This window comes from Giraffa tippelskirchi, chromosome 5 (assembly GCF_054371585.1).
Source record: "Giraffa tippelskirchi isolate mGirTip1 chromosome 5, T2T-mGirTip1v1.2.pri, whole genome shotgun sequence".
NCBI lineage: Eukaryota > Metazoa > Chordata > Mammalia > Artiodactyla > Giraffidae > Giraffa > Giraffa tippelskirchi.
The window spans coordinates 93,485,103-93,513,075 of NC_137279.1; the positions used below are offsets into that span (position 1 = coordinate 93,485,103).

Sequence of the window (27,973 nt, forward strand, 5' to 3'; positions counted from 1 at the left end):
TTGTCTTTATATGCCTCGCTCTTAAAATAGGGCTAGGCGCACAGAAATGAAAAAAAAAATTCTTCGAATGACTTTTGAGAGGAGGAATCGTTTTCTTTTTCCTAAACGTGTAACTGAAACGTGAAGTTCGTAAAAGTCGTGGGAAAGCACTCTTCCAAGCCACAGGCTGGAACTCCACAGGAATGTAACTGAATTTGGGATCAAGCCTGTTTAATTCCCTGACTCATGCGTATTGTCTTCTAGGCTACCAACTCGCCCACAGCAAAGATGGAGTCTCCTTGCCCCAATTCTTCCCTAAAATGAGGTTTAGCAGCCATCTTTTTCAAGGGCAAGGCGCAAGCAGGAAGGTCACACCCTAGAGGCTCCCTCAACTCCAGATGTCTTGAAATCAAAGAGAGTCCAATAGGAATAGACGTTTACACCGGAACCGCTTTGCCTCACGACCGGAAGACGCTCTGCGTAAGGGCGTTGGGGGCGGAAGTGACGGGAAGGTGGTAGTGGAGTAGTTGGCGGGTGGTTGATCAGACCCGGTCGCCATGTCCGCGGGGAGCGCGACACATCCTGGAGCCGGCGGGTAAAGCTTCGCAGGAGAGGGCATCTCAGGGAGCATGGGGAGCAGGAGAGGCAGAGGGATCATGGGAATCAGCGTATGGGTGGAAGGGCTCTGAGGTGGGAAGTGGACATACTGGAGGGCCGGACTTTTGGGGAGAAGGGTGGTGAGCAGGCCTGAAGTCCCTGGAAAAGGCCGGCGGGGATCAGAAAGAGGAGAAAAGCAGGGACTTCGGGAAGGCCGAACTAAGGGGGAGGCGGAAACGAGGACGTATGGGACAGAGTGGAATCTTAATAGAGATGACGGAGGAGAAAGGAAGTAGATTCTGGAACGAGGTTGGAAGAAGTATTTGGGGAAATGTTGCAGTAGTTTTCTAAGGGGAGACGGTAATTCCATTTCTGATAGGCGAGTCGAAATTGTAAAGGGAACATGATAGCGTGAAAATAAGAGTGTTAAGGCGTCGTAAGGGGAGAAAAATGTAACTGAAAGGTTTGAAGGGGCCTTATATTTTTTCTTTTACTTACGTAGGCGCCGCAGCAAATGGGACCAACCAGCTCCAGCCCCCCTTCTGTTTTTGCCACCGGCGACCCCAGGGGGGGAGGTTACCAGCAGTGGGGGAAGCCCGGGGGGCTCCACTGCTGCACCCTCTGGAGCCTTGGATGCTGCTGCTGCTGTGGCTGCCAAGATCAATGCCATGCTCATGGCCAAAGGAAAGCTGAAACCAACTCAGAATGCTGCTGAGAAGGTATTTGAAGTTGAGGGGACTCTGCTAATTGCAATATTAATGGGGGTTATTTTGTAATCTTGTAATCTCCCAATAATTTGCATGAATGAAAGAGAAAACAGGGGTACAGTAATTAAAGATACTTATATTTGAAATGTATTTGATGATATCTTGTGATTTGTTTTTAGGAGGCAGTTTGATTGGACTTAGTTCACTTAGTTCAGCTTAAGTTCTGTGTGTATAATTATCTAAAGCAGTGGTGTAATATGTTTTTTGATAACATGTCCGTTTTCTCTGAAGTCAGAAGAGAAATTCAGATAAATCGTGTGGTTTAAATTGTCGTGTGGAGTTAAAAAGCTATAGATTCAGATATCTAATGACTGCCTAACTGAAGTGCAGTTAAACATGAACTAAAATGATTAATTGGTATGTGAGTTGTTTTCCTGTTTTCATACAAATTAGGAAATTATTTGGTCATTTTATAAAATCCTTGTTATAATTAGAAGCTTACAAATGAAATGGGTCTGAACTTCAAAGCCTTTATCTTGCTGCAGAATGCAGGAATTTTCCTATAGAATAAGGAGTACAGTTCTGTTTATATTGTTAGAATGCATGCTTTGCCAGTGGATTATTGTCATCAGTTTATAGACACGGAAAATTAGGTTCATGAATGGAAAGTTAACTTGTCTTAGATCTGTAAATGGTAGACATAGATGTCTGACTTCAGTGTCACCTCAGACTCTGGGTGTTTAGCTTTTGTTTGAAAGCCTCTGGAGTTGGAGAATTCAGTTTGTTCCAAGACAGCCCATTCCGTTGTAGTGAAAAACAGTTATTTTGGTTTAATTAAAATTGCCTTCCTTGGTACCTGTGAAGAGTTCTGCTTGAAAACGCAATGCATGTGAGGTGATGGATATGTTAATTATTGTGTTTGTGGTATATATCTATATCAAAATGTAAAATTGTACACGTTAAATGTTTACAGTTTGTCAATTGTACTTTAATAAAGCTGGGTGGGCCGGGAGAAGAAAGAAAATACAATTCCTCAGCCTTCCAGTTTGTCAGTAGATAACATCATTTATCAGTAGGCCAGAAGCTGTGTGGATGTTTTAATGCTTGAGTTCTGTGGATTTGGCGAAAACCTTTAGCGAATTGAAAGTTTGTTATTCATTCTATTTTTTTGGTTTGAAAGGATCATGTGAGTCAATTGTTTCTTTCAAGAATCTAGAAGGAAATACTAAAAGCTCATTGATAGAGAAGGATGCCTGAATGTTAAAATTGTTAATATTGATGTACTCATTTAGACTCTAAAATTTCTTTTAGAAAAATTTAGAAATTTAGGGGAAAAAATTACTTTTTTCCTATAAAAAAGTAATCTCTAAAATGGTAATTGAACCCAGCAGAAGGCAGCATGGTGCACGAATACTGGATTTAGAATCAGAATGCCTACGTATGAAACCTAGAATCCCCAGTTACTGGTTGTAAATTTTAAGATTTAGTTCCTTGGTCACGTTAGCCACATTTCAAGTGCTCAGTCGACGTGTGGATGGTGGCACCCATATTGGATTGGCAGGTGGAAAACAGAAAGTTCTGTTGGACAACACTGATACGTACCTTTAAAGGTATAAGGATTCAGTGAGATAAAGTGTGTAAATGCATTCTGAAAGTCAATAAAGGAAAAGAGATATTGTTGTGTTTAGTTTGCTTCCACATTTTAAAAATACCTAATGTGCAAGTAAATAATTGGTATTTTACCTTCCTTGTGCTGTCCACGGCAATTAAGGATTGGGGAAGGCTCTCTTGAGGTTAAAGTTTTTAAGATAACACTCAAATTCAGCTATCTGGAGTTGCCTGTATAAATATTTTAGGGGGCCATGTCACATAGCTTGTGGGATCTTAATTCCCCAACCTGGGATTAAACCTAGGCCCTCAGCAGTGAAAGCTTGGCATCCTAACCACTAGACCACCAGGGAAGTCCCTGTAGTTTATTTTTTAATTTTTTCTATTTTATTTTTTAAAATTATAATTGATTTACAAAGTTATGCTAATTTCTGTTGTACAGCATTTTTCTGTGTCTTATTTTTTATTAAAGTATAGTTGATTTTACAGTGTTGTGGATTTGCCAATAGTTTAAATTGAGAGAAAACAGTCAGGTTTTAGAATCTTACTTGTCTTTTCATTCATTCTCTGTTCTTCCTTAATAGAGAGTAATGGGATGTGGACTGGATACAATTTAAGGATTTCTGAGGTTTCTGTAGGAATAGAACTTTTTTGTGTTGTGTAGGTCACATTGCGACCCTAGTGTTGGCACACAGGCAGCTTTCTATTACACAGATGAGATGTATGGGTAGTTGGGGCTCAGGTTGTGCATGGACCCTACCCTACCCTATATTTTACTACACCTATAGCTATCTAATTGAGCAGTGAAGCATCATAACTTGGCCTTTAATTTCCCTTTTGGAAATTGCCGCTTTTAGTCCATAGCGTTTCTGTAATCATATGGTCATAAAAATGCACACAGGGCCAAGGTTACAAAGATATCTAATGATGGCCTTCCAGTAAATTGACTGTACTTGGTGTCATTTTATGGAGGTTTTGTTTGCTTTTTATTTTGTTTATGACGAATGACCAAGGAATATTTCCAGGTGTGTTTGCTAGGTAGAGGGGATCAGTAAGGAGTTGGTGGCACTTGGGAAGGTGTAGTTTTAAATTGAACAGCAAAGAGATTATTTCATCATGTGAACTTCTGAATGTAATTTCTCCTGTTACAGCTTCAGGCCCCTGGCAAAGGCCTAACTAGCAATAAAAGCAAGGATGACCTGGTGGTGGCTGAAGTGGAGATCAACGATGTGCCTCTCACGTGTAGGAACTTGCTGACCCGAGGACAGACTCAAGATGAGGTATGTAGATGTTGGGCCTCTGTGGGGAAGGTGGTGGGTGGATGTAGTGTCAGAAAAACAAGGCCTTTAAACACAAACAGGAGTCAGATTTTTATTAGTGGTTTTGGGTCTGCGAAGTCCAGATTAGTTTTAACTGTGGAAGAACTTACTCATGAAGGTAAAGAAACAGATAAGGGTGAATTCCTTGAGTTAGTTTGAGTAAGAAACAGTGAAATTGAAATTTCAGATAATAGGAGAGAACTCCTGCATATTGATGGAGTGAATGAATGGGGAAAATCTATGCTACTGACTGTCATTGACCTCAACGAATTGCCAAATCATCTAATGCATAGTTTGCATTTTAGATCAGCCGACTTAGTGGGGCTGCAGTGTCAACTCGAGGGAGGTTCATGACAACTGAGGAGAAGGCCAAAGTAGGACCAGGGTATGTATGCATATCCTATACTTTGGGGAAGAGTTGGACATAGGACTCACATTAGCTTCATATTTGTCATTTGTAGGGAATGTGTGTACATGTTTGGTTAGTAGCTATACACACGCGCATGTGCGCGCATTCATTTTATAGCAGAATTTGAGACATCTCAAAACATGTAAAAAGTATTGGCAGCTGTTTCTTTCCTTTTGCTGTTTGGTTTTTTACTTCACAATTAATGCTTTTACTGGAGGAAATAAATTAGACTAAACTGTGAAAGAGGACAGTAGTTGTTATTATTTAATGTATATCTAAATTTTTTTCTATGGAAATGTTTCCCCCAACAAGTGGGTTCCTACTTTGTCATAATCTCCCTTTTAGAAAAATCCTTTTATCAGATTCCTTATTACCACTGTGATGGTTATAGGTTGTAGGTTGTCCATATAAAGGTTTCATCTCAGTTTAGTTTCATTACTTCCATTATCCAGTTTTTGAGGACAAGTATGCAGGCAGTGCAACATTTTTCATATTGGCTTAAACTAAATATAATTAGGAGGCAAAATTTGCTCTCTACCCCAAGCCAAGACTGTATTTTAACCTTGCATGTGTGCTGGTTGCTGTGTTAAACATTTTTTTCTTTAAACACAGTTATATTTTGCCTACAGCTTTTTATTAGCAGTATGGTTGTTGATCACTTTATTATTATAATCACAATTTAAGTGAGTTTTTTTTTTTTTTAAGATTTATTTTTGGCTGTATTGAGTCTTCATTGGACTTTAATCTAGTTGCAGCAAGCAGAAACTACTCTTTGTTGTGGTGCATGGGCTTCTCATTGTGGTGGCTTCTTATGTTGCAGAACATGGGCTCTAGGCGTGTGGGCTTCAGTAGTTGCTGCCCCCTGGCTTAGTTGCTCTGCAGTGTGTGGAATCTTGCCAGACCAGGGATCAAACCCATGTCCTCTGTATTGGCAGGCATATTCTTAACCACTGAACCACCATGGAAGCCCCATGTTATGTTTAGAGTCTAAAGAGTCTTCTCAGTTGGATGTGGACCTTTAAAGAAATATGCCTGTATATATGTATGCTACCACTCTTGTCACATTAGTTTGGATAGCCAAGAGCCCATTTGTCCATAACTTACTAGACAGCCAACAGAAAGAAATTCTGTTCTCAAATACTGGGTTATCCAGAAGACTAGAGATTAATGTTCATGAGCCCATAAGCGCATATTTGATCCCTGTGTGGGCCCATTTACTTTAAGCAGCCAGCCAAGTGTATTCGGCAGCTATAAAACCGTGTTCTTAGAAATTTTACTAGCAACAGCCATTTTCATGTATATGATCTCTTTTACTTACTTGGAAACATTTGAGTGATACAAATTAGGTTTGGTGACCCATTTGACCCCTTTGGTTGTGACCAGCTTGCTATCATCATTTTAATATTTCTCTTTATAGGGATCGTCCATTGTATCTTCATGTTCAGGGCCAGACACGGGAATTAGTGGACAGTAAGTAATTGTTTTGACTCACATACTGCTTTTTGTGAAGAGCAAAGTATTATACATAATAAGTTGGCAAACTGTTTGCTCCTTATGGCTGTTCTAACTCCTCTGTATGAACTACTCATGAATATATTTGGGTAATCTATAAAATGGATTAAAAACAGAAGTAACTGTCTGTGTTTTTCCCTAGGAGCTGTAAACCGAATCAAAGAAATTATTACCAATGGGGTAGTCAAAGCCGCAACAGGGACAAGTCCAACTTTTAATGGTGCGACAGTCACTGTTTATCACCAGCCAGCACCCATTGCACAGCTGTCTCCAGCTGTCAGCCAGAAGCCTCCCTTCCAGTCAGGGGTATGTTTTATGGAGAGATCATTAACAGTGTTATCATTTCGGTAAAAATGATATATGCCAAATACTATAGGGAGTATGAATAAAAAAATAAAACCCTGAAGTTCCAACCTAAAAGTTACCTCTATTGATAATCCTATTAATTGACCATTTAGGTTACCGAGAGGTAGTGAACGTCTGAACACACATTTCTTTATACTGATACATTCTAGATGTCAACTTAAAAAAAAAAAAAAGCATAACATGCGAGTTGAGAGTTAAGTTTTATTTGGGCCAGTATGAAAACTGTAGCCCAGGAGATAGCGCCTCAAATAATTCTCAGAGACTGTTCCAGAGAGATAGAGGGGAAGGACAGTATATATGTGATTTTGGTAAAGTGGGAGTACATGTAATTAAGCATGTTTATTTTTTAGAAAGTTCTTCTGGTCTCAAAGCTTCTGCTAGTCATGAGAAATAGTCATCACCATGAAGGATTTTAGTGCTTTTCTAGGTACAAGGAGATGTAAAAATTAAACTCATAGAATTAGCTCTTGAGAATAGCTAGCTATCTGAAGACCTGTCCTGGCAGTTTTCTGGGAGTGCAGGAGTGCCTCATTTCTATTTTCCACCCTGAGCTCCTTTCAGAGGGTATTGAAGCTCAGCAGTGGCAGCAGCACATGATTTAATCCTTGTAGAGGGAGATGGCAAGCACGCATGGCAAGTGCCAGTTTGTGGTTGACGTAGAAAATGGACTGATAGATCAAAGAGTACACATATTGTGCATTTTGAAGTTAGTGGTTTGGTTTAAATTAGTAAACTTAACTGGAGGACTAAGAAGGCTGAGTCTGATGAAGCAAGACTCTGCTGATACAATCCTCCTAGAAAAAAAGGGTTGGAGAGAGCAGCCCTCCGTGTGTTATAGAATATCACAGGGTTGACTGTACTACCCGACATTCTACTCCAGTTTTACAGGAGACTGTCTTTGCTATTTCTTATACAGTAAGTGAATATACTTACTCAGTATTGAATCTTGGGTTTTCACTTCTTAAATAGATTTCACTGAACAGAGTAAGATGTTAATGTTTTAGGTATGTACATGGAGTATGTAGTTTGTGTTAAATTAAGCAACTTGATAGGGTTTATCTTTTAGGTTCATGGTAGGAATTACAGGGGAGTCTTTATTCTGGAAGTGATTGAAAGTATCTGGAGGATTAAAGTATTTTGCCTAATTTTCATTTTTAGGATTTATTTATGTATTCTGTTTAATTAGAGGTATTCTGTTCTTGTGCAGATGCATTATGTTCAAGATAAATTATTCGTGGGTCTCGAACATGCTGTGCCCACTTTTAATGTCAAGGAGAAAGTGGAAGGTCCAGGCTGCACCTATTTGCAGCACATTCAGATTGAAACGGGTGCTAAAGTCTTCCTACGAGGGAAAGGCTCAGGCTGCATTGAGCCAGCATCTGGCCGAGAAGCTTTTGAACCTATGTACATTTACATCAGGTATGGATGGGTAGGGCCAAGGACATTTGGATACTTGTCAGCTGATCAGTATAGGCAGAAATGACTCAAGAGGAGCAAGAGAATATGAGCTTAATAAGTAGTAACATTAGGAACTTGTAAATAATAGCAGTAATCACTTTATAATTAATGAAAACAAGTAGAGGTATGATTGGATTTTTTAGTATTTACATCTTTGCGTTTTATAAGAGTCTGTGATCATAAAATGAGCTGCAGTAAACCTAAAATAACTTTCATTTAAACCTATGACAATATTAATACATTTTAAAATAATTTTAGTGATGTTTAAATAGGTTTTGTTTATATCAAGAAATACCGTTACTCAGAGAAGGAGACCGTAACATTTGTGGTAATGATATTAGTTATATCTTCAAGGGCTTAAGGACTATTTTTGTGTTTCTATTTTGTGATATTCAGAAACAGATTTGCGCTACAGTGACTATACTGCATTTATAAAACAGCATACAATGTGGAAGGAGAATTCTGTATCTTTTCTTTTTCTTTCCTTCAAATTTATTGGTTATTATGTCTTTACAGTCATCCCAAACCAGAAGGCCTAGCTGCTGCCAAAAAGCTCTGTGAGAATCTCTTACAAACAGTAAGTTATATTTACGTGTCTGAAACTCATTTAGAAGATCTACTGCCATCTTGGACTGTGTCTTAGCTATTTTTCTACCTGTATGAGTTTCCTAGGCCTCCCATATCAAATTCCTACAAACCAGATGACTTAAAACGACAGACCTTTATTCTCTCATAGTTCAGGTAGCCAGAAGTCCAAAATCAAGGCGTGGACAAGCTTGGTTCCTTCTGAAGATTCCAAGGGAGAATGCATTCCATTCCTCTCAACTAGCTTGTTAATAATTACCTGCAGTCCTTGGCATTCTTTGCCTTGTGTCAGCTTAACTGCCTCCATCTTCACCTGGCCTTTCCTGTGTGTCTCTTATCTCCTCTGGTAAGAAGGAGGAGATTGATTTTAGGGTCCACTCGAATCCGGCATGATTGCAACTTAATAATCTCCATCTGTAAAGACCTTGTTTCCAAACGAGGTCATATTCCAGTGTTCTTATTAGACATAAATTTGGTAGGGGGTGGGAACGACACTTCAAACTACTGCATTATTCTAGCAACTGATAATCTCTGTAAGGAAGTCAGATTCCCCTAGCCAGGGTCACTGTTTACTTGCATTTCTTCTTCAGGAGCTATTTCAGTATGACATTTTCCACTATATAGTATCATACAGTCTCAGTGTTGTCAGTTATTTAAATACCACTATTAATTCTGGTCAAGTTGTTTATGATCTGAATTCCAAATTTAATATTAGCTTTAGCTGAAGTATGGGTTGAGTTATAGTTGAAAACCAGTTACCCTTTGGGGTATCCTTTGGGCTTCTTTGACTATCTATTCTGTTTATTCTATAATCAAATAACCAGAAGTTAAACCATAGGTTATTTTATAGCACCTAAAGGAAATCAGGTTGGAGGGGTTGAATATATTCAATCTTGTGTTATTTGGTAATTTAAGGAATTTGGTATCAGGCATCTTAGGATGAAGCTGTTACTTTCTTTCCCAAGCTGTTATTTGCGTTTGTAAGGTAATCTGATTTACCAACTCTTGTATCATATAACTTCCTTGACCAGTTCCTCATCTTTTTCTTTGTTGGTACAACAAAGTTGCTACTTAGTAAGATCCTTATAATGAAGAACTGGATGGAAGAGGCAATAAACCTTCATTAAACCATGAGAGCAAATTACCCAGTGAATAAAAGAATGAATGGTTTCTCTACAGTTAAATAGAAGACTTAGAAATATCTTAACTGGTTAATTTCTGTGGCTCTGTGAATGATTTTCTACCCTAGAATTGGGTCAGTTGGGGGGTGGGGTGGTTAGGATGCTCCCTGCAAATTGCTTCCCTTGTGGCTCAGCTGGTAAAGAATCTGCCTGCAATGTGGGAGACCCTGGTTCGATCCCTGGGTTGGGGAAGATCCCCTGGAGAAGGGAAAGGCTACCCACTCCAGTATCCTGGCCTGGAGAATTCCCCTAGTCCATGGGGTTGCAAAGTCATACATGACTGAGCAACTTCACTTAGGATGCTCCTAATGTCCATGTCTCTTGTTCCCAAAACCTGAGTTAGTAATTTATTGGTATGCCTTATTAAAATGAAGAGTGTATTTGTGCTTAGTTGTGTCTGACCCTTGGCAATCCCATGGACTGCAGCCCACCAGACTCCTCTGTCCGGGGGATTCTCCCAACAAGAATGCTGGAGTAGGTTGCCATTTCCTCCTGCAAGGGATCTTTCTGACCCAGGGAATCTAACCCATGTCTTCTGCATTGGCAGACAGATTCTTGACCACTGAGCTACCTGGGAGGCCCCAAAATTTAGATTAAAGAATTCTAATAAATTTGATTGAAACATTGATGGAAATGTTTTGGCTTCTAATTTGCTTTGATCCTAGAATTATATATCCTTATATATACTATGTGAATTGAGACTGTTCCATATTGATTTGTTTCCCCTTCACTTTTCAGGTTCATGCTGAATACTCTAGATTTGTGAATCAGATTAATACTGCTGTACCTTTACCAGGTGTGTATGTCTTGAAAATATTTTAAAAATATTTTGATAGTGATATTAATGAGCAAAGTAAGATACTCGAAGTTAAAGTAACTGTGCCAGGGCACTAATAATATTCCCTTTAACTTAGGGTAATTTGGAAAGCCATTTGTGCCTCAGTAGTTTTCTTCCCTAGAGATTAAGTTTAATATTCAGCTAAAATGTCTCATTCTGCTGCAGCTGATTAAACACTTTTTTTCTTCCCCCTCAGGCTATACACAACCCTCTGCTATAAGTAGTGTCCCTCCTCAGCCACCATATTATCCATCCAATGGCTATCAGTCTGGTTACCCTGTTGTTCCCCCTCCTCAGCAGCCAGTTCAACCTCCTTACGGAGTACCAAGTATAGTGCCACCAGCTGTTTCTTTGGCACCTGGAGTCTTGCCAGCATTACCCACTGGAGTTCCACCTGTGCCAACACAATACCCGATAACACAAGTGCAGCCTCCAGCTAGCACTGGACAGGTAGGATGCCAGGATATGAAACATGAGACCGTTGAATTAGGAAAAATTGGGGCGGGAGGGGGTGGCAAGGTGGTGATATTATTCAGAAGCAATTGGAATTCGAGGTGTTTCTTCCTGTGTTCCCACCATCAAACTACCTGAACACTTTGGAATAGTGTGTACATGTGTATATTTATCCTAAAGTTTACAGTTTTATAACTTTTGCCACCAAATACTACTTTAGAGCACAAGTTGTCAAGCTTTTCATGAAGGGCTGGAAGATAAATATTTTAGGCTTCATGGGCCATACAGTCTCTGCCATAACTACTGCGCTCTTGCTGTAGCGGAAAAGCCATCGCTACACTAGGAAATGGATAAGCATGACCATGTTCTAATAAAACTTGATTTACGAAAACAGATACCAGGCCAGAATCATAGTTTACCTGTCCTGGGCTTTGCAGTGTTAAAGTGCTCGTTGATTAGGGCTGGCATACCACACTGATCTAAATGATTGGAACTGATTTGCTAATCTTAGAAGAAATATATACAGGTGTTCTAGGCCAAGAGGTATGTGGGCTTCCTAAATACAAGGATTATAAATGCTGGTATATATTTCTCAAGCTAGGAAAGAAACTAGAATTTTAGGAAAAGAGTAAGTAGCCAGCTCATTTGGATTATGTACCCTTCTTAGAGGCAGAGGAAAGACTAATAAAAGCATGGTAATGGATTTATGGCAGGTCCTCCTCTGTGGGCCTCTCATAGTGTACCCATGCCAGAGAAAACAGCCTCGAACCATTGCCCAGTCTCTTTACCTGTGGGCTGTGAGCACTGAAGGCGGTTGTACAGTGTGAAACCAAAAATGAACTCAATTCTGTTTGTGGTCCCCTAGTCGTAATTATTTTACCTTATGTTTGCTGCTGCTGCTAAGTCGCTTCAGTCGTGTCCGACTCTATGCGACCCCATAGACGGCAGCCCACCAGGCTCCCCCGTCCCTGGGATTCTCCAGGCAAGAGGACTGGAGTGGGTTGCCATTGCCTTCTCCAATGCATGAAAGTAAAAAGTGAAAGTGTTATGTTTAGGCAGAGCTATAGTTCTGCAGCTTTGAGCCACATTCTCTTGTAATTGGGAAGCAATATAGCAGAATGGTTAAGAGTATGGGTTTAGAGATAGACCGGCAGGGTCTATGATGCTTCCCCATTTTTGAGCTGTGTGTTCTCGGCATAGAACTTAATCTATCCAGGCTTTAGTTTTCCTTGTATATAAAATGGCATAATCATTATATCCCAGCGTTTCAAGGATTAAGTAAGCAGTCAATAAATATTAGCTGGTATTAATGAAAGTTTTCCTTTTAGAAGTGCTTGTTTTCTCTAATATATCTATCTTTTCCTTTTTGGAACAACCTCTTAAAACTATTATACTTGTTCTTGACATAGTTTACCCATGGAAGTGATAGATGAAGTTGCGTTTGCCACACAAGCCTTAGCAGCATTTATGATCCAGAAAGAGCTAATTACATTGATTAAAGGGCTTTAAATAAGAGAATGTTCTTGCTTGAGAACTTCTGAACTAAGTAAGTGACTGGAGTGTCTGTTGTTTGTTCATGATCATGTTTGCTCCTAATGGCAAAAACGTGCAGCAGGTTTTTCCTTAGAGTTCAAAACCTTGTAGACTTTTTCAATTTCATGTTCCCTGCCATGAAGGTAGGAAGACTAGGTGATTCTGTTACCAAATTATACTTGAAGGAAACTTAGGACCAGAAGATAAAAGATTTATATGCATCATATTGCACACTAAAGTATATTGTAAATATCCTTTAGTTATTTGTCAGTTGGGCATTCTCACACTTTTTCCTCCTTGGTTTGTTTTGGTCCCAGAGTCCGATGAGTGGGCCTTTTATTCCTGCTGCTCCTGTCAAAACTGCTTTGCCTGCTGGCCCCCAGCCCCCACCCCAGCCCCAGCCCCCACTCCCAAGTCAACCCCAGGCACAGAAGAGGCGATTCACAGAGGAGCTACCAGATGAACGAGAATCTGGACTTCTTGGATACCAGGTTAAATAAAATATCCTATCTTACTTTTCTCATCTTACTGTATTCTCCCTTTAAAGAAAGATAAGTTCACATCCGTGTCAACTGTCCTCCCAGTACTAGAATTTCTGCATTCTGGAATCCATTTAAATAAGATATTTATCCTTAGGGATTAAGTTAAGCCAAGAGTGATTCCCTTTGGGTGGGTTTTGTCTTTGGGTCAGTGTGATAAGAGAATACAAAGCTCTCCACCTAAAGAGAAGTCTCCTATGACTAGCATCTGGAAGTTCTGTAGAATTCTGCACTTTCTCTTTATGCAGCAGACTCTTGAAAGCCTCTTACAGCTTGTAGTGAAATGAGTAGGGAAGAACTGTTACTCTACCAATATATGGTTTGTATTTAAAACCTTGGCACTGTTCTTTTTCTCCCTGCTAAACAAGAGGGTGATGTCATTCTCTAATTCTTACACCCCTGAAAAAATGATAGCCAGAAATGCAGTGATTTGGTGCATGGATGTGATTATAAACTCATTCACTGATGAGTCTTTTTAGGTTATTAGAATACATAGTTTTGGTACAGTCTTGTTTTATCCAGAGAAGTACTTTGCCAGAATCCTCTGAAGCATTCTTTGAACCAAACATTCTATGGAGCATTTTTGTAGTTTATAACTAGATTTATACAAACCAGTTAAATCATAGATAATTGAAAACATTAAAGACGTAGCATAATGAAGCACAAAATCTCTGGCCAAGTCCTACAGAGAAAAATAATAGTTTGTGCTCTGAGTGTAGTTAACGCCAAATCCCAGAGAGCTATGTAGTACAGCTTACTGCAGTTTATCAGAAAGATGAGGCACTTGACAGTTACATTAAGGAGCTAAAGTCAATACAGCAGTTGTAGATTTGCTAATGCCACTGTATTTTTCTGCTCATAGCATGGACCCATTCATATGACTAATTTAGGTACAGGCTTCTCCAGTCAGAATGAGATTGAAGGTGCAGGATCGAAGCCGGCAAGTTCCTCAGGCAAAGAGCGAGAGAGGGACAGGTAAGTTAGTTGGAACATAATTATATGGATATGTTCAGGTGTCTTTTTTTTTTTTTTGCAACATTAATGTGAATAATGATCGTTGCTACGAGCACCCATGTTAAACTGAAATGAAATCATTTGGATCAAATAATCTCCTATTTGTTGTAATGGATGCGGTAATGGAAAATACGATGATATCCCTTACACAGTCTTAGAATCACTTACACTCAGCCTTGAATAGTTCACTACTTGATTACTCAGGTATTTTCCTTTACTTAGCCATTTTCCTAAGGATAGACAGTAAAAGAAGTATTAAACAAACCATTTAAGTAAGAATATCATACTTTAATTCTTTTTTTTTCATACTTTAATTCTTGATGCATCATTTTATAAACTGCCTAGAAATATGTACTGTGATTGACAAATCCCATTAATGGATATACCTTGTTTTACAGTAGTTGAAAGTATACAAAGGCATTCAAACAGAATAGTTGGGACAGTTACTTTCAGGTCATGACAAAGAAAATTTGCATTGGAAAGACCTCTTTTTTTTTCTCTTTTATTTTGAAGTATAATTTATTTACAGTGTTGCATTAGTTTTAAGTGTACAACAAAGTGATTCACTTACTGTACATACACATCTTTTTTTTTTTCAGATTCTTTTCTCTTTGAGGTTACTACATAATGTTAAATATAGTTCCCTATCACAACTTTAATTTATGTTTATTTACTCATTCTATTATATCCTTATAATCTTACAATTTTTGTTTTTGGCCACACTGCATGGCTTGTGAGATCTTAGTTCCCTGACCAGGAGTTGAACCCAGGGCACTGGCAGTGAAAGTGTTGGGTCTTAGCCACTGGATTGCCAGGAAATTTCCTAATCTTACAACTTGATAACAGCTTAAGAATAGGGTGTCAGGTAGAAAGGGTTGAAATTAATGGTTAAAATGAACTTTTATTTGAAGATTGTACTGTTATTCAACTTCTTATATACTGGAAAGGTTGAATGTGTCTGAAAAATTATTTTTAACTTTTAACAGGCAGTTGATGCCTCCACCAGCCTTTCCAGTGACTGGAATAAAAACAGAGTCTGACGAAAGGAATGGGTCTGGGACTTTAACAGGGAGTCATGGTGAGTAAGGTGTAGCTGGGGGAGCAAGGAAATGGCTAAGACTGGTCTTAAGCTATTAGTTTTCTAACCTGATGTTCATTCAGGTTGACTCATTCAGGTGTTTAATCCAAACTCTATAATCTGTTGGCTAATGAGAATACTTTTTTTTGTTTGTTTGTTTATAAGGACATCATATAGTTACACAGCCTTTTATTTTCAACCGACGTGTGTCTAGAAAAGAGTCAGTCGACTTACATTTTATACATAGCATCAGTGACATTTAGGAAAAAGTAATGATTGGTAGGTCATTTCAAAATTTTGTTGCCTTTGTTGTTTGAATACCTGGAGGTAACCTGATGCAGACTTAAAAGATTTTTGTGTTGGGAGCTGAGCTACCTCTCACCTTATATCTCTTATTTATTGGTTGGGAATGGTCAACCAGTGTCTGTTTTTTAAAATGTTGCTTCTTAGTATCTCAGAACTCTAAATCTGGAGAGGTCCATAAATGGGATTATTTTTTTGTTCTTTGCCTATAGTCATAAAAATGAACAGAAGAAAATACATTTTTTTTCTTTTCTTCTTTTCTTTTAACTTTTTAAAGGTGAAATATTAGACTCCAGAGACTTACTTGCTAACTTTCCTTTTTTTTTTTCTTTTTTTTTTTTTTTGTGTGTGTGTGTTTCTTTTTTCTTTCTCTGTTTTCTTACATGGTTCTGGTGGATTCACATTTGCTGATGCTGATGCTGTTTTTCGTGTGATCTTCAACGTTTTTGGGTGACCGTTGACCCTGTGACCTCAAAATGGTGTCCAACTAACCACAATTAACATCTTTTTTTTTAATTAACGAATTTATGGTATTATCTTTTTTTTTCTTTCTTGGTGGGGAATGGGGTTGGGGTTATTTTTCTCTCTTCTAGATTATCCAGTCAAGAAAATGAAAACTACAGAGAAGGGGTTTGGCTTGGTGGCTTACGCTGCAGATTCATCTGATGAAGAGGAGGAACACGGAGGTCATAAAAATGCAAGTAGTTTTCCACAGGGCTGGAGTTTGGGATATCAGTATCCTTCATCACAACCACGAGCTAAACAACAGATGCCATTCTGGATGGCTCCGTAGGCAACAGTGGAGCAGAGATTTGAGCCTTGGTGACTCTAGCAATAATGCATGCATTTGATTTAATAAGACTCTGGGGCCTGTACGGGGAACCATCTTGGACTTTTGCAGAAGTCAGTGATGGGGAAAAAAAAAAAGACAGTGATGAGTGTTCCCTTTCTTAAAGGGTTTCCATTCTTTTTTAAAACATCCTTATTTCTGCAGTGGCATAGCATCTGTTAAAATTGACTTAGAATCACAAACTTGTGTCAAGCTTTTTAACAGTTGGTGAAATGTGCTTCTTCAACAGGGTCATTCCAATATACCCTTGAGCTGGTCCAGCCTTTTCCAAATGAATAGCCCCTATTCTGACATAAAGCAGGTTTTATTTGTATTTTACTACTGTTTGGTCAATTTTGATAATAACTGGTTCCAAACAAAGCCTTACTATTTATTAGTGGGGAAATGATTTTAAGACCATCCTTTCCTTTCAGTACTGAAATCTAAAAACCTCCTCATCCCTATTTCATTTTTTGGATTCTTTGTTTTGGAAAATGCAGTTTTACTAATGCAGAACTGTTGGATATAGCTGAATCCTGGTATATTAAAGGTTTTTTCCATTGGGATGATCCAAAGCTGGTACCTTTCAGGCACTCTTGTCTCTGATAGCCATTGCTGTTTTTACTGCCTGTCTAAGCTCCTTGTCTTCAAGTGGGTCTGAGAAAATTACATGATCAAAAGCTGAACTCATCACAGAAATGACATCCAGTGGTCTGTCTCTCTGAGAACTGGTTGCAGCTAAAAATAGAGAGATTTGACTGCTTGGAATAGAATGGTGGACTTAGTGGCTGAAATTGCAACTTGTCCTTTTTCTTGGCATTACAGGTTTTGCCAAAAGAACTTTTTTGTATCAAATATTGATGTGTGAAAGTGAAGGAGCTAGTCTGCTGAACCAGGAGTAGTTTGAGATAACTGTCGTTTTTGCACATTTGAATACTTTGCAGACTGGCTTTGTATAAACGTATCCTCTGGTTTCCTATATGTTGTAAATATTTAGATCATAATTTCATTATAAATAAATGTATAAATATTATGCTTGTGGTTTCTTTTTCTTTATTCCACAACCCATCCATATGTGAAAATTCATAACGTTTTTTACTCGTGTGTTTTAGTCGCTCAGTGGTATCTGACTCTTTGCAACCCTGTGGGCTGTAGCCTGCCAGGTTCCTATCCATGGAATTCTCCAGGCAAGAATACTGGAGTGGGTAGCCATTCCCTTCTCCAGGGGATCTTCTTGACCCAAGGATCGAACCTGTGTCTCCCTCATTGCAGGCAAGATTCTTTATCATCTGAGCCACCAGGGAAGTCCCAACATAATGATGATATAGCTCCATCAGAAAAATACATACATAGACCCAAAAGTTTGCATGTAGTTCCAAAAGTTTTACAACTTCTACAAAGTAAACCCTTAAAAATTCAAATGAAAATAGAGGATTTTTATGATGGATATTTTCCACTTTCATATTGTCCCTTTTATTGAACATGGTTAAAGGTACTGAGTGAAGGAAGCATTTTTAAAGGAAATACAAATTATTCTTGGAAAAATCTGCTTCAAAAAGGAGGAAGGGTGCAGAAGTTGCAACAGAAAAATTTCCCAGTATAGTTACTTGTTTGTGTTAACCTACAGGTGAATATAGTTGATAACTCCTTCATCTGTGCTGTATTTAAGGCCACCTGAAAACTCGAATTATCATTTCCTGTGGGAAGGCAGTATATTCGTTAAAAATTAAAAAAAAACCGAATTTCTAAATATTTCACTTAACATTTGCTTAAAATATGTGCAGAAATCTGACTAGTCTAACTAGTTGTCTTTGAGACCTGATTGTCTCAAGTCATTGCTCTTGTCCTTGTCCGTTTGGGCAAATGTTTCTTTTTCTGCTGTTAAGCCTTAAACTTGATCTTGGTCCTGTTTTGGGGAGGATTTGGTGGGTGCCTGTTTCCTTTGTTTACCCATTATATTTGGCCAAATTTTTTTATATCATAAACAGTACTGGGTAAGTTGTTAATTGTTTTAATGCCTTTGTGGGCATGGTCCAAGTGTGGTACTGTTTCCCAAAGGCCCTTAGTGAGTCGCAGAACTGGGTTTGAGGACCTGGAGGGGAGATGGCCCTCCCCGGAGGGGGTGTGGCTAGCTGCGGGCGTCACGGGGCCGCCCCGCCCCTCCGGTCCGGACGCGGGCGCTGGTGGCGCCATCTTTCCCGGCTGCGGGAGGGGTCACAGGTCAGTGTCGGATCCTCGGCGCGAGTGAGGAGGACGAAGTAGGTGATCAGACCGGCCGAGGCCTTCAAATTCCGACCGGTAAGAGCAGCAGGAGAAGGCTGGCTCCTGAAACGGAAGGGTGGAGGGCCTGAAGGCGGGCCGGAGATGCAGCTGGGGGAGGGGGGCCGTAGAGAGGAATGGGGAGGGGGCGGAACCTCCGGGTACCGCTGGCGTGAGAGGACCCTTGCAGCCTAAGGGGAGGTGTTCCTTTGGTCCTCAAACCTCAACTTTCTCCCTGGGCTCCTTCCTGCTGTGCCCCAGTTTGAAAAATTCAAGATTTCTTTGCCTGTAGTCTTTCTGGAAAATGTAATAATTCGGAAAACCTGTGATAAGTCATAAGACTGAACTGTCCGGGAGGGAAGGTGATGGTGAAGGATTTCTTTTACGGCCCCCAGAAAGGGAGCAAGAGTCATAGGCCAGCGTATGGGAAGGCAGGGCACTGACTAGGACTGTCGTCACGGGTGCCTCCATCCTGGATTAAATATTTTCTTCTTTTATTCTAGGTGCCTTTTCCTCGGGGCAGCCCGGGATTCTCCAAGAGGACAATGGATTCTGGGACTCGCCCAGTTGGTAGCTGTAGCAGCCCTGCAGGGCTGTCTCGGGAATATAAATTAGTGATGCTGGGTGCTGGTGGTGTAGGGAAAAGTGGTAGGTGACGTTTTTCTTCCATCTTACAAGAAGTAAGAATGAAAAATGCTTACAACAAACGGCTGCCACCCAAATCAACTGGGAGACTGGCTAGCATGAAGTATTGATACTTAACAATTCTTTCCATGGGTCATCTTTGTGTGGATTTTACCTTTCATTTCTTGTTTTAAAGCCATGACCATGCAGTTCATCAGCCACCGATTTCCAGAAGATCACGATCCTACCATTGGTAAGTCAGAGTGTCACTTATGTTTTACAGATAAACCCCATAAAGTTTATTTGTGTCAGTTTTTAAAACAGTTTTAAACCATTTACATTTTGATCCTTTTTTGGTGCCTAAACAGACTTATTTAATAAGTGTATCATAGTGATTGATAAGCAAATGAATGTTTTCTTTTTTCCTAGCTTAAGTCTTTATGTACATCAGCCATCTTAATCTTTTATTGAACGTTAATGGGACACTTTGTTATATTTTTATGGTTGGTATACCATATTGCCAGGTTAAAGGAAAAATTTAAGGGCCACTTAACAGAAGCCTTTTGCTATCATTTTTCTAAGGGTCTGATTTGAGACTGACTCTGTAACTATGAGTCAGCTGGTTTGAACTTCCACAAAAGGAAGCAGAAAAACAAGTACAGCCAGCCTGCTGAACTCTTTACAACCCCGACATCCAGAGCCTGGACTTACTTGTTCCACGAGAAGCCCTTCGTTTACTTCCTTATACCTCAAGTTCATTACATAGCAAGGTCTTTTCTTCATGTCTTTCGCAGTCCTTAATGCTCAGTTACTAGTAAAACAGAGAGTAAAAAGTAATTTTTTTTTTTTTAAGTTCTATCCTCTGTAAACACTAAGCACGTTACTGTTATTCCTGAACCATAAGGAGACAGGTTTGATTTTTAGGAGTTATATCCCAGGATTATAGAAAACTTGTGATGGGAATGGGGAGGCACAGAAAGCCAGCTGTATTAGTTGTGTTTTCAGGAGGTGACACTGTCTCGATCCTGGGTCTCGGGAGAATTTCCATTGGGTCAAGCCAATGAGTGTTCTGTGCTAACCCATCTTTGGATGTGGTCATTTTATATAGTAGATGCTTTTGTGGCTTGGGGAAAATAGAAACAGTTCTTATTTTTTCATGTACTATATTAAATTTAGAACATTGTTCATGAATTCACACGGTGGTGGGAATTCTAGGAATAAAATTAATTTAGGGCTTAGGATAATTTACTTAGAACTTAGAAATATCTTTTCCTGGGACTTTGCTGACAGTGCAGTCCAGTGGTTACGACTGTGTTACCATTCGAGGGGGCACAAGTTCCAACTCTGGTCAGGGAACTAAGATCCTGCAAGCAGCATGGTGGGCCCCCCCCCAAAAAAAAAACTAAAACTTGTCCCCTGAAAAAGTTCCCCTACCCCCCTACTCAGCTGCTCTTCTAACAATATTATCTGATTCAACAACAGATACTTTTACCTCTTGAGTTACGTGCCAAGCACTGTGTTAGGCCCTGGGGTTACAGTAATGAGCAAAAAGATATGGGTGTCTGCTCTCAGTTAGTTTCTAATTTAGTGCAAGTTTGTTGCAAACTTTGGCTGCTAAATCTAAGAAGAAAATCTTTATATTGTAACGTACACATATAAGTATACATTTGCACATATGTATATGTAATTAAAATACCATGAAACTCTATTTACCTCACTATGTGTGTTGCACTTTTGTATTTCCTCTTTCATTTTAGATTTCTGTTTATTTTAATACTGCTCCTAACCCATTAAATTCATCCACAGCTCACAAATCTGATGGATGCATGACCTGTAGTTTGAAAATCGTTGGTTTAGTAGGCCCTTCATCTTTGAGGAAGAGTCAGAAGCAGGGATTCAAGAAAAACTGTTTGAAGGAAATACATCAGGGTATAAGGAGCAAATGTTTGAATAGTGGAAATAGGGAGGCTTTTCTTTTCTTTTTTACTTTTCTGTATTTTCCAAGATTACCATAATAATATACATAAAGAAATGGCTCTCATAAAGGAGAGATTTTTACTATATGGATTCTCTAGGAGACTCTGATTTTTCTTTTTCCTGTATTAAAAATGAGGATGAAAAAAAATTTTTTTAAATAAAAAAAAAATGAGGAACTATAAACAAAGCTTTTGAGTCAAGTCAAGCAGCCCTTGGTTTTGATTCTGGCTGTATCATTAATGAACTTTGTAACATTTAGGTTTTTTTTTTAATCTGTAGAATGGAGTTAATACCACCTCACTAAATTATTGCCACTATTGAATGAGTTAATATATATAAATCAATTAATATAATGCTTGGTGTTTAATAACTAATAAATGGTGAAGTTACTTTTATGACCTAACATTTTTCAAAAAGACAATCTCTGAGCTCTTTTTTAGGTTAGAATTGTAGGTGAAGTCTTAGAAGTTTAAGCTATGAATAAACTTACGTCCTGGCTTATGTGGAAGAAAAAAATTAGTTGAAGACCCAGTTTACATATCTGAATGGATTTAGGGGCTTCCTTTGAACATCTGGGCACTTAAAGAAACTTGTGTGTAATCTTCTCCATAAGATTAATTTCAAAATAAGGTTGCATATTCTTGCATTTATGAGTTGATAGTACTGCCTCTCTTCCCTCCTGTAGAAGATGCTTATAAAATCCGGATCCGTATTGATGATGAGCCTGCCAATCTGGACATTTTGGATACGGCTGGACAGGTATTAAATCTCAAAATGCTATGAGTAAAGGCCTTTTCATGCTAGTAAAGGGGAGGGGAAGACTTTTGCAGAGAAGATCACTGGTTCATTTCTTTTAATTTTTCATGCACTCTGACTCAGGACAGCAGGTAACAAACATCTCTCTTTGATCTGAACTAAATAGCTAAAGTGTGTATAGTTTTAGGTTGTAGCAGTACACTAATGACCCTCATTTCCCTCTAGGCAGAGTTTACAGCCATGCGGGATCAGTATATGAGGGCAGGAGAAGGGTTTATCATCTGTTACTCCATCACCGATCGTCGAAGTTTCCATGAAGTTCGGGAGTTTAAACAGCTTATTTATCGAGTTCGACGTACTGATGATACCCCTGTGGTTCTTGTGGGAAACAAGTCTGACCTAAAGCAGCTAAGACAGGTGAGGATAGACTGGAAAATGCTATATGTAATCTTGTGAGATTAGTCATTTGTGTTTCTTGGTTTACAAATTTCTATGCCTTAAAATGAAAATTTAAAATTAGCTTCTCTCTAGCCTGGAAAACGTCCCTGTATTTTGCTATTATTTTGGGTAAAATCTGGATTGTAGGAATCAGTTTACAGGACAAAATCCACAGGTGACAAATCAGATGACAAATAGGATACACTTTAAGTGAGGCATCATGGACTTCCTTGATGGCTCATCCAGTAAAGAACCCACCTGCAATGCAGGAGACACAGGAGATGTGAGTTCGATCCCTGGGTTGGGAAGATCTCCTGGAGGAGGACATAGCTACCCACTTGAGTGTTCTTGCCTGGAAAATTCCATGGACAGAGGAGCCTAGCAGGCTATAGTCCAAAGGGTCAAAAAGAGTCAGACACAAGTGAGCACAAGCACAGATGGAGGTATCATGGGATTTTCATTTCCTAAAACCTCAGAAAGAAGTCTCTCTATGTTGCAAAAAGAGAAGCGTAGGCTTCAAGGTATACTTCCTAATGGTGAGGATTATGAGCCCAGTAGAGGGAGAATAAGAGAAATTGTAGAGAATTTTAGAATGAGTGATACCCTTCAAATTAGCAGCAGTGTTTAAAATTTTGCTTTTTGGTATAGAGATGAAAGTGTAGTGAAAGGGGCATATTTATCACCACTAGTGAAGGCAGTGAATGAATTTTTAGAAGTAATTGGATAGTGGTTAAGTTCATGATGTTTCTTGGTTGCTTCCTCTTCAGAATAATCTATTCAGGGATTTATATATAAAATATTTGTTGCTAGGCTATTTATGGCAGCAAAAAATTAGAAAAAGGCTAAATGTCCAAAAGTAGGAGAAATTATGTTATATATATAATTTGATATGTTGATTTCAGGTTCTTATGGTTTTCAGTATTGTAGCTTACTTATAACTTCTCTTTGCCTTGTGATTTACTTTCTTGAGATATATGAGGAAATTAAGATTGTATATTTGACATCTATAAATATTCCCTGTTCCAAAAAGTTACCTTTAAAATAGACTAGAAATAGAATCACATAATTTGAATATGGAAGGAGTCTTAGAAGTGAAATAATCCAGCCTCTCAACAATACACATATCACTCTGCTCTGCTTGGACATCTCCAGAGTTGGAGAGGTCTCTTCCTGTTATCTTCATTTTGGGGTGGCAGTTGTAATTATTTTCTACTGTTGTTCAGTCGCTAAGTTTTGTCTGATGCTGCTACCCCATGAACTGCAGCACATCAGGCTTCCCTGTCCTTCACTGTCTCCCAGTTTGCTCAAACTCCTCAAACCACGGAGTTTCAGTGATGCCATCCAACCATCTCATCCTCTGTCACCCCTTTTCCTCCTGCCCTCAATCTTTCCCAGCATCAGGGTCTTTTCCAGTGAATATACAGGGTTGATTTCTTTGCTATCCAAGGGACTCTAAAGAGTCTTCTCCAGCACCACAGTTGGAAAGCATCAATTCTTCAGCGCCCAGCCTTCATACATGACCACTGGAAAAACCATAGCTTTGACTACATAGACTTTTGTTGGCAAAGAGATGTCTCTGCTTTTTAATATGCTGTCTAGCCTTGTCATAACTTTCCTTCCGAGGAGCAAGCATCTTTTAATTTCATGACTCAAGTCACTGCTGTGAATTTGGAACCCAAGAAATAAAATCTGTCACTGTTTCCACTTTTTCCCCATCTATTTGCCATGAAGTGATAGAACCAAATGCCATGATCTTAGTTTTTTGAATATTGAGTTTTAAGCCAGCTTTTTCTCTCTCCTCTTTGACTTTCATCAGGAGGCTCTTTAGTTCTCTTCACTTTCTGCCATTAGAGTGGTATCATTTGCATATCTGAGGTTGTTGATATTTTTCCCAGCAGTCTTGATTCCAGCTTGTGCTTCATCCAGTTTGGCATTTCGCTGATGTACTCTGCATATAAGTTAAATAAATAGGATGACAGTATACAGCCTTGTCATACTTCTTTCCCAATTTTGAACCAGTCCGTTGTTCATGTAAGGTCCTAACTGTTGCTTCTTGATCTGCATACAGATTTCTCAGGAGATAGGTAAGGTGGTCTGGTATTCCTGTCTCTCTAAGAATTTTCCACAGTTTGTTGTGATCCACAGAGTCAAAAAGGTTTTAGTGTGGTCAATGAAGTAGAAGTAGATGTTTTTCTGGAACTCACTTGCTTTTTTAATGATCCAACAGATGTTGGCAATTTGATCTCTGGTTCCTCTACCTTTTCTAAATCTAGCTTGAATATATGGAAGTTCTTGGTTCACGTACTGCTGAAGCCTAGCTTGAAGGATTTTGACCATTACCTTGCTAGCGTGTGAAATGTGCACAATTGTATGGTAGTTTGAACATTCTTTGTCACTTCCTTTCTTTGGGATTGGAATGAAAACACCTTTTCCAATCCAGTGGCCACTGCTGAATTTTCCAGATTTGTTGACATAGTGAGTGCAACACTTTAACAATATTGTCTTTGGGGACTTCTCTGGTGGCCCAGTGACTTAAGTCTCTGTGCTCCCAATGCAGGAGGCCCAGGTTTGATCCCTGGCCAGGGAACTAGATCCCACATACTGCAACTAAGACCCAGCGCAGCCAAATAAAAATAATTATAAAAAAACAAAACAAAACGAAACAATATTGTCTTTGAGGATTTTAAATAGCTTAGCTAATATTCCACTATGCTATTACCACTATAAGTTTTCTCTTGTTTACATTTTTAAAGGTCACCAAGGAAGAAGGATTGGCTTTGGCCCGAGAATTCAGCTGCCCCTTTTTTGAGACATCTGCTGCATACCGCTACTACATCGATGATGTGTTCCATGCCCTTGTCCGGGAGATTCGTAGGAAAGAAAAGGAGGCAGTACTGGCCATGGAGAAAAAATCTAAGCCCAAAAACAGTGTATGGAAGAGGCTAAAATCACCATTCCGGAAGAAGAAAGATTCAGTAACTTGAAGGAAAGATGTGAAATCTTTATCTGTGAACTGCAGTGCTTAATCAGAGCAGTCCAGTAACCTGCATTAGTGAGCATGGTGCTTGTTCTTTCTCCTGTTATGACCGTTATTTTAAAAGTAACTGATGAAGGGGACATGCCCACTAGGAGATTTCAATGATGTGCTATTTAAAGTATTGTCTCTTAGCTAATTCTGATTTTATTAACCCAGTGGAGCACTGTCTACTTTTTAATTTGCCACATTAGAATTTGATCTACCAATGTTTTGGATTCTGTTGCTGACATTAATTAACTTTTTTATGCCCAGGGGAATATGCATACCGTATGTGTTTGACCAAGCTCACAAGAGGAATTTTTTGCCGTGCACTATTCTGCACTCTTTTGCAGTCCCGACTGCAGTTTCCTGGGAAGGACTTCAGGGAAGGACTTCTGTCTTTTCTATTCATGCTGTGCTTCCGGGAGACAACAAAAATCATATCGGGAAATCACTTCTACAGAGATCAGTGCTAAAGTTCAGCTGATAGCTATGGAACTGACTCCTGTTGCAGACAGTGATGAGAATGGGGAAATCAGGCTGTATGTTTTTGCAGGAACTTGGCTAGAAAAAGGTAGGATCAGAACAGTGCTCCCCAGAGGAGCATGTCTTTTCAAAGAAGTACACATTTGACCCAAATTCACTGGGATGAATGAGAACAAACAAATAAGTAAAATGTAATGAAGCTTTCTTTCTCTTACAAGGTTATTTTACTCTTCCTTTCAGGGTTTTATCTTTCTTTACCTTCAAAGGTAAACACTTTGGAAACCATTACTAGATTACTAAACTCTTGTTTAATCTAAATCCTTGGTTGGGATAGCCATTGTCTTGTACAGGTTTATTTTTTTCCCCAGAAATGCACTCAACAATACCCTTACATTAATTGCTTCCTAGTGCTTTCCCCTCACTTCTCCGTGCTCTCTAGAAGAGCTAAACCTGGCAGAATGTTTTATAGGCCCTTCGTCAGCCTGACTGCATTTTCCATACAGAAGAGACTAATCAGGAGTTAGTAAAATTGTGTATGTGCCTCCTTGACATAGACAATCACTAGACTCAATGTTCTAAGAAAGCCTTTGGCGTTTCTGTTTAATGAGCCAGTCTTGAAGCTTTAAAACTCCCATGTGTTGAGTTTTTCATTGAAGATTTCTTTACAAGGACCTTGCTAAGTTCACCTCAGGGTTTTGTCTGAGCCTTGACAAAGCTTAGCCTAAGAGAATACCACTTTGATGACTGCATAGTGGAAGAACTATCCTATCTTCTTGGGAAGAATCAGCTTTAAATATTGGTGGTGAGCTCTTTCTTTTAGAACCAGGATTATTTTGATACCTGAACTTGTTATGTGTGGAGATTAAGTACAAAAGTGCTAAGAGTAATGTAGCATATGTTGAACATTAAATGTCACTGAGGCAGTGTTTGTGACCACTTTAAGAACATGACTTTGTGTAGCACCTTTTGAAAAGCACACAGCTCAACTTACTGTTTTCCATTTTTATTACCAACAGAAGGATGGGGTTTTTCCTTCCAACTAGTGGTATATAGTCTAGGTTTAAAGAAAAGTGATAATTGTAACTCTTTTAGCTGAGTAGTGATCCCTTTTGAAACTCCTGGAGATGTTTTTGCTACCAAATAAATCATGTTTTATGGTACTCAAGCCATCCAGAAGTGAAAGATGCAGAATTTGAATCTGCAGGACAAATATCTTACAGGAATCATAGCACTTTGGAGAACCATGACAGAAGATAAGTACAGTGCAATTCTATAAATAGTGTTTCACCACATTTAAACTAGCTTAGAGCCTATTAGGTTTAATGCCTTAGCTTCTCATTACTAATGACCTAGGGGATTGTTATTAGCATCAAGCAAGAAGTTCAGGATAGTCAAGGCAGCAGAGAATATTGTCAGAAAAAAAATCTTTAAGACAGGAGGGAATTTCTATTGTATATAAGAAAAATAACAAATGAGTGTTTTTAAGACTATCAGTGTCATATATTTGATCATTGGATTAATTAGCCCATCAATTAGTATTGAGAATTCTATTCATGGTGCTAAGTAGTTAGAGGGGTATAATGTGTAGGTCATAGTTCTATTCTTAGTGATTGTATAGTGTAAATAATTTATAAGCTCTAAATAGCTTTATCTAATTTGAGGGCATTAAAATCAATTACTGCCTGGAACTTTGAAGAGAGAAAAATTCAGGGATAGATAAGTTGAAAAGCACTGGAACTGTTTATGTCCATACCAGATTGGTAAATTACAAAATTTGGAAGCTGGTGTCTAGAATTAACTGTTTAGAATTCAAAAGGGGACATAATGTTTTACCTTTGTGATTTATTAGCAAGAATTGGTCTACTGTAATGTTTGGGGAGCAAAGGGAAGAAAAATTTTTCACTTATGCACTTGTTTTTGAAGACAGTTTGTATGACACAATACAAAACTTTTAAACAACTTACTGGGCCTTTCCTTTATTTACCTATGTGTGGGTAGAAATGTTTGGAATCGTTATACAGAGGTCATTTTAAGAAAAAAATACTGTGAGATTTTATATTCTGGAAAATATTGATTGAAAAATGCTTTGAGTGCCTACCATGTACAGAA

General features: G+C 38.9%; 2 protein-coding genes and 2 non-coding genes across 10 annotated transcripts in view; 3 read left to right on the forward strand and 1 right to left on the reverse strand.

Annotated features, from left to right (window-relative positions):
• Nucleotides 1-499: 499 nt before the first annotated feature.
• On the forward strand, nucleotides 500-27,823 carry RIT1 (Ras like without CAAX 1). Of its 7 annotated transcripts, none has more exons than XR_014054928.1 (19): nucleotides 500-574; nucleotides 1,079-1,295; nucleotides 4,043-4,171; nucleotides 4,516-4,595; nucleotides 6,037-6,089; nucleotides 6,274-6,437; nucleotides 7,705-7,916; nucleotides 8,472-8,532; nucleotides 10,460-10,517; nucleotides 10,756-11,009; nucleotides 12,863-13,036; nucleotides 13,947-14,059; nucleotides 15,085-15,176; nucleotides 16,073-16,176; nucleotides 19,071-19,215; nucleotides 19,388-19,444; nucleotides 21,854-21,927; nucleotides 22,154-22,341; nucleotides 25,116-27,823. XR_014054928.1 is itself a non-coding variant. In XM_081494248.1 (19 exons), exons 1-19 carry the CDS (start codon nucleotides 537-539, stop codon nucleotides 25,344-25,346), a joined length of 2,448 nt encoding a protein of 815 aa, XP_081350374.1. In that variant the 5' UTR covers nucleotides 500-536; the 3' UTR covers nucleotides 25,347-27,823. The 7 variants fall into 7 exon arrangements, 4 of the variants coding, with proteins under 4 accessions (XP_081350374.1, XP_081350378.1, XP_081350376.1 ...); XR_014054929.1 differs by having other exon boundaries at nucleotides 13,975-14,059; nucleotides 22,150-22,341; XM_081494248.1 differs by having other exon boundaries at nucleotides 22,150-22,341.
• LOC145508131 (small Cajal body-specific RNA 4) lies at nucleotides 7,235-7,369 on the forward strand. The gene has a single exon (XR_014055390.1).
• LOC145508127 (small nucleolar RNA SNORA42/SNORA80 family) lies at nucleotides 11,703-11,836 on the forward strand. Its single transcript, XR_014055386.1, has one exon. It is a non-coding gene; the product is annotated as a small nucleolar RNA SNORA42/SNORA80 family (small nucleolar RNA).
• Nucleotides 19,605-27,973, reverse strand: part of SYT11 (synaptotagmin 11) — a 36,931-nt gene continuing 28,562 nt past the window's right edge. The window contains exon 7 of the transcript XR_014054940.1: nucleotides 19,605-20,002. The gene's annotated coding sequence lies outside the window, so the exon portion shown is untranslated. The remainder of the gene's footprint in view (nucleotides 20,003-27,973) is intronic.